Source organism: Drosophila navojoa, chromosome 4 (assembly GCF_054131105.1).
Source record: "Drosophila navojoa isolate 15081-1374.11 chromosome 4, UAZ_NAV_1.0, whole genome shotgun sequence".
NCBI classification, from domain to species: Eukaryota; Metazoa; Arthropoda; class Insecta; order Diptera; family Drosophilidae; genus Drosophila; species Drosophila navojoa.
Window position 1 is genome coordinate 13495486 of NC_142892.1, and position 11204 is coordinate 13506689.

Below are 11204 nucleotides of genomic sequence, written 5' to 3' on the forward strand. Positions count from 1 at the left end.
AAACAAGACATTTTCAAGTTTGTAATCTACTCTAGCTGTAATGTTATTGCCAGTATCAACGGTAATTAAATTAAATAGAAACATCAAAGACTATTTTTATTAAGTAATTTGTATCGTCGTCAATTATGAACTATATTCGGGAATACCATAGCGTACAAAACAAAAAAACAACATTGTTAATATCTGTGTCCTTCAATAGATCATAACTAGCAAGTATATACAAAAATTCATTTCATCTAAATCTTCTCATAAGGGTCTGCATTTGCTTATGAATGAGTTGATGATGGGCGCCACCTTCTCGGGCTCATTGAGGTGCACGTGATGCGTTCCCTCGACTTCATGATATTCAAAGTTCGGATTCTGTCGCAGCACCTCCAGGGCAGCGTCGTAGTATTTCTTGTCCTCATAGTAAGGTGCCTGCAGTGCCTTGATGAACAGATGGGGCGCTGTGATGCGCGATGCCATTTCCAACACCATCTCATTGGAGAGTGTGTAAAACAGAGAGGTCTTCAGGCGGTTGTCGCGGGAGAAGTAATATTTGTGAGGCTCGTGGCTGGACGGTTTACTGTTGCGCTGCAACAGATACTTGCAAGCCTCCAAGTCGACGGACTTGTCCGTGCCGTGATGCAGACGCTCTACCAGTTGATCCCATTCGTAGGCTGGGGGTTCACTGTTGCTGCGTAAGCGACGTTCCAGTTTGAGAGAGTCCGATAGGCGTTCGGATAGCATATTCACAATATACTTTGGACTGCGTATTAGGGGCTTGAGAATGTCTAGCCCAATCAACATATCCAGTTTGTCTGGGAATAGTGAAGCGAAAACGAAGCCATTTAAGGAGCTCATTGAATGAGCCATTATGGACACTTTCTTCCAGTTATATTCCTCCATTATACGCAGAACCAACTGAACATAATCTATGGAGTGATACGAAACGCCTGGTGGCAACCATGAAGAGTGCCCGTGACCCGGTGCGTCTATGCTGAGAAAGGAGAGATGCGGTGGCAGTAGCGGTGCGAGAGTGTCGAAAGTGCCAGCATTGTCCTGCCAACCGTGCATGCCAAGAATCGGTCGTACATGCTTCGGTCCGTACCATTTGCCAGCTATGTGACCCCAGGGAACTGGGATGCTAACCTCGTCATACTGCAATATGGGATTATGACTCAGAAGTTCAAGGCGAATGCCAAATAATTATGTTACCTACATGTTTTGTTAGCGCCTTCAACGAAGTAGACGAACTTTGACCGTGTGCCAGGCGAAAGTTCTGCTTGGATCCATTCGCAAGTTTCTGTAGCAGCCGCAAACTTCTTTGGTTTATCATTTCCTCGGAGTATATTAATTGAGTATATTATAGTATTGAACTATATTTTGCTTGCTCACTGTGATGACATTAAACATCTGATTACATGTTTTGCTGCTGAGATTTAGCAATCTAAATTGATAATTACGATAACGAAATTTAGATACCCTACTCAGCGTAGAGACACATAAGTGCATGCATAACATATCTTAAAGTATGAAAATGCATAACTAAACTATTTAAATCGTTACTAACTTTTTAAATATTTATAAAATACTAGATAAATATGTATACAAATATTATTCTCACTATGATATGAATAAATTTATTTACAAACGTCTTCAATGTTTCAAAGTATTGCAGACGTGTGCAACTATCGGTACGGTCTTAAACAATCGATAGTTTGAAAACTTGGAAAGTTTATTTCTCCCATCTCTAGAATTAAATTTCGCTCTCTCGCTCCAGCTCCAATCAGCTGTTTGCTTAGTTTATTGTTTAGCTACATATGCCACTATTTTAACTAAAAATAGATAATCTCGTGGAAAAATAACGTAAATTCTTTTTATCGTTGTCTGACGGCACAATTGATGGAAGTGTAAGTATTTCGTTGTACGTGAGTGTGTTCTGACTCAACATACTAGAAATTGAAACAGAGTTGTGGACCGACTGTGGAAATTGAAACCAAGAGCATCTATCAGTCAGACGCACCTGTTGACCTTGAACCTTGGAGTTGCGCGTTTTTTTTTTTTTATTAATAGTCCAGATGACGAGCAGAGCATGGATAAATCAATTTCATGGCACTGCTTTTTATTTATAACTTTTTCGGCGCTCACCGCTTTGTTATTTTTCGATTCAACGCGCTCGGCTCTTTAATTAACTAATCGTAATCGCCCCTAGCTAATCGAGTGCTGATAAGAATACGTTTACTAACTTGACAGAGTTAAACTTTGGAATTTAAGCATATTCGTGTTTGTCTTCTGCTGCAGTGAGGATCATGGAGTTCGAATTTAAGGAAAACTCAAGTGATGGCACGGACGGATCTCCTGTAGATCTCAATCTGCGTTTCCGACATGCAGGCGACCTTACGGGCGAGCCTCCAACGCGAGCTGTAAGTGCGCACTTTGATCTTTGGAATGGAAATCACAGTTAAATGCTGATTGCACTTTATTTTCAGTTCTCTGAAATCAGCATTAAAGTACCCTGGGGCCACATTGCTGGTAAATGGTATGGACCCCAGACTGTGCAGCCCATATTGGGCCTGCATGGCTGGCAGGATAATGCAGGGACATACGATTTGTTAGTGCCTTTGCTGTCGCCAGACGTGGCATTCCTTTCCATAGATTTGCCTGGTCATGGATTGTCTTCACGTTTGCCCGATGGCTGTTATTACAATTCGGTTGATAATCTATATGTGATAAGGCTTATCATGAAGCAATATAAGTGGGAGAAGGTATCACTGATTGGCCATTCGATGTCTTCCATAATTGCTTTTGTGTTTGCAGCTGTCTTTCCCGATAAGGTAGATATGGTAATTGGCATTGACGCCTTGAAGCCCCACCAGCGACCTTACCCTGCGGTTATACGCACTATGGAGACGCGTCTCGATGAATTTCTGCGGGAAGATGAACGCAATCGCAGCAAAACAGAGCCACCAAGTTATACATACGATGAGCTGATCGAGCGTGTCTATCTTGGTTCCTTTCACTCTGTCAACAAGGAGCTATGCAAGCATATTCTTGCGCGCAATATCCAGAAGTCGGGAAAATATCCGGACAAATTCTTCTTCTGTCGTGATCGCCGCCTAAAGTTCTACAACTATGCGATTGGCTCCCAGGAACTGTGCGTCGAAATGGCCCAGCGCATCACGTGTCCCTATTTATTCATCAAGGCAACCAATTCGTCATATTTTGAGGACAAAAAGTACTACGACGAAGTGCTTGAGGTGTTGCTAAAGAAGCCAAACTTTGAGTATGTGGAGGCAAGTGGCTCGCATCATCTGCATTTGAATAACCCAGAAGCTATTATTGATCCGGTGAACAAGTTTATACATCGCTTTGGCCCCGCTGCAGTTGCAGCGGCACGAAAAAAGGCTAAGGAAGCTGCCGAGAGCAAACTCTAAACCTCAACACACACAACAACAACAAGACAAAAGTTCGATTGGGCTTATTTATTGTTGCTTAAATGATTCTGTGTATCGATGTCACATCACTTAATTTTATTTACTTAACTGTTGCTTATACTGTTAATGTCTGGCTATGCCGCTGCTGTAAATGCACAAAGTATATATACACATGCTACATGTAACTACATACATATATGCCAAAAGTCTGTTCATTGCGTTTTGTCTGTTGAAGGATAACGAGGAACTGGTTACAGTTTCGTTGACGTTGTTAACCCTTAAAGGTCTTCCAATCCAGTTTTTTGGGACTTTAAGCTACGACTTTTTAGCTAAAGGTCAGATTCTGCGTATTCGCTGAAATATATACGTATATGTGCATGACATTATGTAATGTGAGTTAAGACATTATCTTAATCATATTTTAGACACATTCTTAGCTTGTTCTCTAGATCTCTTATGTCAGCACTAAGTGTTGTTGGGTTAATTCGCCGGATGGGTATTACGTGCGTGTTGCTGAGTTCGTGTTCGCGGCTGACCTACATTTGGTCGCTGGTAGAATACGCAGGCGCAGGCACAGGCGAAAGTGTTACTAACCGAGAAACTTGTTTGGCTTAAGGCAGAGCCACACAGCACATTGGATCGGTTGCATCACATTTTAGACTCTTTCTTGGTATTTAAATACACTGGTTTTATTTTATTTTCTTCTTCTTCCTATTTTTGGGGGTCAACTGTCGGATTTACATTGAGATGACAAATTAAATACGATATACATACATACATATATGTACATACAGTTTCGAGCAAAGAGCATGCAGAAAAAGAGGTGCAAAACGTTGAACTTGTTGGCCCTGCAGCTTCCACATTTGACTGCATAAATTTCCGTCAGTTATGTATATCTGAAAACTTATATGTATGTATATGGATGTGGCTCTCTTTAGTCTTCACCTCGACTAGTATGGTTGATTCCTGTGGCTGATCATTATGGTAACATCTGCTTTGCCTCTTGATTAATGATCCTCCATTAAATGTGGCTCAAAGCGTATCAACCAAAGTCTATTATATATGTATGAGATCCATATACATATTTAATATGTACTAAAGCTTAAATGCTTTGCAACGTCCTCGCTTGGGTTAAATATATATAGTATATATATTTTCTTATTATATTTATATTACCCATTAAAATGACTTGGTTTTTTCTTCTTTTGTATTTCAAATATTTGTTTTGGTTTAATGCACGCTATTTTATGATGTAACTAAACTGATTTTGAAAGGAGCTCTATTGCGGGCTGGGATGTGATGCAATATATTCCAACAGCCTCACCACATGATCGGGAATTGGTGGAGGAGTGGGCAAGTGATCACCAGTGGGATGGAATCCGTTCTCATCGGCGGTATAGGTCAATGAGATTATCTGGCCATCGGGGGAAGTGTAACCGTAAGATCCACTGGCGCCATTACTATTGCCAGCCTCCTGGGTCTGGATGCCGTTGCTGGTTTGGAAAGCATATGCATAGTTGCCCTCCGCATCGGCGGGATCATTCCTTTCGCTCAGCACTTGGGCATCCTTGTCGATATGGTCAGCCTGGGCGCAGACCAGCAGAGCGGCGATAAGGCAGATCGACTGCAAAATGAATTTCATTTCAATTAGTTAACGTTGATCGAATATCCTGATGATTCTCAGCTTGCGCTTTGCTCTGCTACTCACTAGCTTGAACATTGTGTTTCACTTGTCTAATTCACACTGTTTGTTTGTCTTTGCGTATCTCTGGTTTTTATACTCGCACCCATCCAAAAAAAAAAAACGTTGACTCTATGTAGGCGCTGCTCCGCCGTCGTCGTCATCTTCGTCGTCGTCGTCGTTGTCGTCGTTTCTAATCTGCTGTTGAGCTGCTCTGACAACGCGTTGTACTAAATATCAGTTAAGCTTAAGTTGTGCATATTTTAGGCAAATAGCGAAATGTGATGAAGTTAAATAAAATGCGGGGCGAAACATATACATACATATACATATACATACATTGAAATATATTTAGTTTTTACGTGCATAGGCTGCACATCGATAATTTTTTAAACGAATTCAAAGTGGTTTGCTTCGGTCGATGAATCCATCGAGATAACCGCATTAGTTGTGATCTTTTAAAATGTTATTTATTTTTTAATGAAGCGACCGTATGATTGCGCAATATTTTACGATTCAACTTCATTGAACACACGAAACTAGCTTAAATTAAGTAAACTTAAAAAACAACAAAAAATAGAAAATGGCAAACTAAAAGCCTATTTATCATCACTTTCAATTTCAATTTGGCTATCCATTCAGCATTGGGGCAAACCAGTTTAATTATTTAATTAGGCAAAAAGAAGAATTCTTCAGTCAAATTTGGAACAAGCTCGCATTAGCATACAAATATTGTGGCAGCACAATAAATTAGCTGATCAAGCGGAGTATTAATATTATTTCAATGGTACCAGTAGTGTTGCCATGAGCTGAGAGAGCTGAGAGCGGGCCTTGCTCTTTACATAATGGCCAATAAAATGCCCATCTGTTGGCGCCTGCCAGCCCATTAGAGCGGATTCTCATAATCACGTGTACACGCCGAGATGACTTAGAACACAAACTTGCTGAACAGCGATCTAAATCTTGCATTCGGCACACTCAAGCTTGAATCTGAATTGCTAAAATGCCAAACTAATTTGTGTGTTTCGAGTGTGCATTTAGATGATGGATAATGCATTCTTTACTCGTATTTGACTCTTATTTGTTTTTGTTATCGCGTGGGCCGTTCAAGATCTTTTGACAGTCGCTGAGAGCTGAAATAAATAATATATTGCTTGTTATAAATATTTATGAATAATATTTCCTACTCTGAGACATATATATTTACTATGATAATGGGCAAAGCCCATAAATATGTAAACCGACGCCCCTTAATTAATTAAATTTTGTTTGTAGTTTGTTTTACTAAAGTCCATTTATGAAGCTGTCGGATGTATAACACGTTCACATAATAAGTAAAGCAAAATGTGTATGCAAATATATATCAAATAAAACTTAAATAAAAACAAGTTTTTTTATGCTTAAAATAAAAGTAAAATAAAAATATATATAAGAATCGATGATATAAATATACTAATTGGCTAGGCTAATCTTGTCTCGCATGCTTTAAATATTTTTCAATTTTGTCGACATGCTGAACCTGTTAGAAAAGCGAAAAAACACCATGTTTACCATGATTAACTAAAAACAAAGAACAACAAATTAATGAAGTTATCAAAACTTAAAGCTGAAAATGCTAATCACAAAATAATTGCTACAAATCTTTTTTTTTTTAACTCATTTATACTTTAAAAAAAAAACTGTTACTTCTAATATTATGTAAAGCCTTTATTTCTTTTAATTAACATTAGTTTTATTTTAAATAAATATTTAAAATAATTATTTTTAATTATATTTAATATTGTGGTTTAAGTTTTCCATTAACACACATTGAATGATCTAGTCCAATCATATCGCTACATATAATTATCATCGATCTGGGGCACACATACAAATTATATATCATTAAATATTTGCTTCTGCATAGACATTTTTATTACCTCTTAGAATTCCTCTAATCTAGCTCTTTGCTTCTTGGATGAGACTAGATAAGTTGTGAATTTTAACATATAACTAAGATTTAATAATACTAATTATTCTTTAATTACTTCCCTATTGACAATCATATTCGCGCAGCCAAACAAGTTTTTTGCACAAAAAGCCAAGAGGCAGAAGCCAAAGTAAGCATAATTTATATTTTATGCAAGAGATGAAGGAAAGGCCAAAGCAAATGATTTATTTTCCATATAATTTGAGTTTTATTTACAGATATCATTACAACATTTTTCTCGGCTAGCCAGAAACGAGATTGCATCAATTAAAATAAGCATTTCTAATAGTCCAAAAATCTAATTCATAATGGATAAACATGATCTTCAGAGTATGGTCGTCTGCGGTCTGCCGACTGCCGTCTGTCGTCTGCCGTCTGTGCGTCCAAATGCTTTTTGTGACGACCTTGCGCTTCCAAACATTTCAACAGCTCTTCAAGTCGGACAATTCGCGCCAGCTTCCAAGCGGGCACGCGCACCTGCCAACTCCGCATCCACACATCCACATCGACAGCCAAATCGAACTTCAACTACTATTTGGAGCACGGGCGCCGCAGGGCTCGAAGGGGAAACGGTCATTGAAAGTTGGTAAGGTATTTATATTTGCTGCTCTCTATTTGTCTTATTGTTGTTGTTGTTTTTTTTTTTTTTTTTGCTTTTCTGGTATGGTATGTTGTTTGATTGCCTCCGTGCTTGTGTTTTGTTTGTGTAAGCCACAAATAATTTAGGGTTTTGGGTGGGAAATAAAGAAATAAAGGTGCATGGAGCAAATGCAAAACTGACACCGAAATTAAAGCGTGGAAATAAATTGCTGGCAAATGACTCATGCATTTTAAGGCATTCGGTTATTCGATTATAGCTAACCGCGTTATAGCTGTTGCTGTTGTTGTTGTTGTTGTCGTTGTTGTTAATGTTTCGATTATGATGATACGATTTTTGGCAATTATTGGTGCCCTCTTCGCCCATGTGTAGTTGCCAATTGTGAGCTCCCCAGTTCGCCAGTTCGCCAGTGTGCCATTGCTGGTGCCATAAAAAACCGATTAAAACCCGTTTGCGACACTGAACCACAAGATCCATATCCATATAAAAGCCAGCACGCTGTTGAGAAGAGCAATCAGTTGCAGTTGAAGCATCCATCCCACAACACTCAAACCCAACCCAAGTCTTCAGACAAACTCCAAGTCAAGATGTTCAAATACGTAAGTGTGCTCCCCCGTGCCCCGATGATTTCGCATCGCTAATCACAAGAGTTAATTACAGGTGCTCTGCCTCGCTCTCATCGGTTGCGCCTGCGCCGATAACATCAACAAGGACGCACAGATTCGCAGCTTCCAGAATGACGCCTCCGATGCCGAGGGCAACTATCAGTTTGCCTACGAGACCAGCAATGGCATTCAGGTGCAGGAGGCGGGCAATCCCTCGGGCGTACGCGGCTCTGTTGCCTACGTTTCGCCCGAAGGCGAGCAAATCTCATTGAGCTACACCGCCGACGAGGAGGGCTATCATCCAGTTGGCGATCATCTGCCCACCCCACCTCCCGTTCCCGCCTATGTGCTGCGCGCCCTCGAATACATTCGCACGCATCCACCAGCACAGAAGGACGAGCAGTAAGCTGGCATTGAAATTCCACATCCGCACAGAGAGCCAACCAGTCAAGCATCAGCACTCACCAACACCAACACCAGCACCAACACCATTCGCACCACTCGTAAATGTGGCAGTCATTGTTATATAGAGACATACATTTTGCATGTTTTAATTAGTTGTAGTTATCGTTAATAAAGCTCGCTCGTAAGTCAACGCGCAAAAAGCAACAGAATGGCTCAAGAATATTTTTTGAGAAGCAGTGCCAAGTCGGCGTGGTTTGACGGCTGGCTATTTATTTGATCAGTGAGTGAGTGCATGCATTACTGTGGGTTCAGCTAAAGAAGCAGCTCAATTTAATTGCCGCCTGAGAGTATGCTACATTTATTTGCAGTTGATATGCAGCGCCCTCTATGGGAGTTTATTTTTATAAAAACGCGAGCAAAGGCAACTCAATGAGAAGAGTAAGCGAGACAGCAAATAGCTGAGAAGCAAATCGAATTAAAATTAAATTGTTCAGGCTAAGTAAACCTACATATAAATAAATAATGATTCGCATTTAAATTGTAAGCTCTACAAAATATAACAATTGGATTTATATTCTTTATACTATTAAGCCAAAGGCAGCCTAAACAGCAGAATCTACTGAGCATTAAGAACTCCAAATTGGACCGGCTCTGACATTTGCAGCAATAAGCATGTGATTGACAAATTGATTGGCTAAACTACAACAAAGTGTTTCGGGTTAGACATTGAATGAACCCAGTCAATGATTGACCCATTGACAGACAGCTGCTATAAAAGTCGTTCGTTTGGCCGTTTGGCACACACAGCAAATTGCGCGCGTTTTAAACAGCGCACAAGTCGCGCCGCGCCGCGCCACGCCGTTTGCATTGTGGGCTTGCGACTTTATTTACAAATATTGTTATTTGCTGATGCTTTTTGTTGCTGTTTTCTTTTTGCACTATTTATTTGTTAATTCATTGACCAGTATGGTCAGCTGTCAGATGTATCTGTAGACTATTTATATACACACTTCGATTGGGGCTTTCTTGGGACACATGTGCCTGTGTATGTGGGCTTGTCTATGTGTCCGCTGCTCTAGTCTTCCAGGCCGGCAGGTTTCTTGTTGCTTTTGTTGTTGTTTATTGCTTTATTTACAATTAAACCTTACCATAGTTGGCATTTGCGGAAATTGCCCAAGGGCGTTCTAGATAGAATATATTTATATACATATACATTTATATATGTATGTTTGTCTAAAGACTCGTTTGTCTGTGCTTTGCCGCTGACCGAGTCTGGTTTGGGCCAATTTACGTCGACATTCTAAAAGGCATTTGTTTTTGTTTTTTTTTGGACTCTCACGCGATGTTCTTTTTATTATCAGGATTTCCCTTTTAGTCTGAAATTGCAAGTTCTATTAAATAAATCTCTTCGTTTCGTTTTTAATAAATTAAACTTTCGGTTTATTGAACTATAAAATTGGTTTTGGTTAATTACAATAAAAAAAGAGTCCAATCAGATTTGTCTTCCATTCAGTTAAGCGCTTGTGCGAAATATATCTTAAATTAATTAAATGAATTTTGTAAACAAATTCTCGTTTCGTGTGCCATTTTTGGATAGCTTTGCGCAAGGCAGTGCCGCCAACAGAAAACAAACAACAACAAAACAACATCCTCTCTGTCTTTATCTGTACGTGTGTGTGTGTGTGAGTTAGTGTGTCTGTGTGTTAGTTCTTAATGCTCAGGTACGAGGGCCCCACTTGGCGCACGTAGACGCTGCGCTCGTTGCTCAGATAGGGCGGACAGCGCACGGTGAGTATGCCATCGGAGGAGAGCTCGGAGCGCACATCGTTGGGATAGTAGCCGCGCGGCAGCACGAATCTCTTGACAATGTGACGGCCCACAAAGCTGTCGCCATCGCGGCGCTTCTCGTGCTTGGCCTCCACGACGACGGTGTCGCCGGTCGTCTTCACCGATATCTCGTATGGCTTGAACTGATGCACATCCACATTGGCCTCGAATCCATCCTTGCCAACGACAACGCGACTCAGATCGGGCGCCGAGCCGACGCGCGACAAGCGCTTCCAGTAGGGCAAGTCCCAGTCGGCGGCCAGATCCCAATCGCGCCACAAGCGACGGCGATAGTCCCAATAATCCCAATCCGTACTGTTGTTCGATGCTGGAACCAGAGCCATCTCGACTATGTGTGTGTGTGTGAGAGTTTGATTTTGGGTGCCTTCCTTTTTGGCAGGACGCAGCAGCGCGTTGCGAGTTAGATAGAAAACTTTTCCGTTTTACGTTTCACGATTCGCCGCGTTCTCTGAACGTCCGCACGCGATTTTAGCGCAGAGTCAATTAAGCTCGATACTGACAGCATCGCCGCCTTATATAGAGCTGCGCCTCCAGTGGGCTAAGCCAGCTAGCAGCAATGACAACTGTGACGTATGCAGCAGCTCCAGCTGGCGACTCGATCTTGATGGGGCCGCTGCTTGCCGTTGGCTGCGCTGGGCTGGTGGGCTGCTGCAGTCGGCCCACTTGACTGCTCAATAGCATT

At 41.0% G+C, this 11204-nt stretch overlaps 5 protein-coding genes across 5 annotated transcripts; 2 read left to right on the top strand and 3 right to left on the bottom strand.

The window, feature by feature from the left end:
* Positions 1-65: 65 nt before the first annotated feature.
* On the bottom strand, positions 66-1571 carry LOC108651747 (putative serine hydrolase). The gene is made up of 2 exons (XM_018101628.3): positions 1202-1571; positions 66-1140 (listed from the first exon to the last, which is right to left on the bottom strand). The coding sequence occupies exons 1-2, from the start codon at positions 1316-1318 to the stop codon at positions 247-249; spliced, it is 1011 nt and encodes a 336-aa protein (XP_017957117.1). The 5' UTR covers positions 1319-1571; the 3' UTR covers positions 66-246.
* Positions 1572-1731: 160 nt separating this feature from the next.
* On the top strand, positions 1732-3608 carry LOC108652164 (putative serine hydrolase). Its single transcript, XM_018102261.3, has 3 exons — positions 1732-1892; positions 2284-2405; positions 2472-3608. The coding sequence occupies exons 2-3, from the start codon at positions 2292-2294 to the stop codon at positions 3414-3416; spliced, it is 1059 nt and encodes a 352-aa protein (XP_017957750.1). The 5' UTR covers positions 1732-1892; positions 2284-2291; the 3' UTR covers positions 3417-3608.
* Positions 3609-4605: 997 nt separating this feature from the next.
* Positions 4606-5240, bottom strand: Cpr78Cc (Cuticular protein 78Cc). Its single transcript, XM_018102266.3, has 2 exons — positions 5125-5240; positions 4606-5040 (listed from the first exon to the last, which is right to left on the bottom strand). The coding sequence occupies exons 1-2, from the start codon at positions 5134-5136 to the stop codon at positions 4696-4698; spliced, it is 357 nt and encodes a 118-aa protein (XP_017957755.1). The 5' UTR covers positions 5137-5240; the 3' UTR covers positions 4606-4695.
* Positions 5241-8108: 2868 nt separating this feature from the next.
* On the top strand, positions 8109-8883 carry Edg78E (Ecdysone-dependent gene 78E). The gene is made up of 2 exons (XM_018102267.3): positions 8109-8263; positions 8325-8883. The coding sequence occupies exons 1-2, from the start codon at positions 8252-8254 to the stop codon at positions 8673-8675; spliced, it is 363 nt and encodes a 120-aa protein (XP_017957756.1). The 5' UTR covers positions 8109-8251; the 3' UTR covers positions 8676-8883.
* A 1202-nt stretch (positions 8884-10085) lies between these two features.
* On the bottom strand, positions 10086-11017 carry LOC108652166 (heat shock protein 27). The gene has a single exon (XM_018102265.3). The coding sequence runs from the start codon at positions 10843-10845 to the stop codon at positions 10378-10380; it is 468 nt and encodes a 155-aa protein (XP_017957754.1). The 5' UTR covers positions 10846-11017; the 3' UTR covers positions 10086-10377.
* Between the last annotated feature and the right edge of the window lie 187 nt (positions 11018-11204).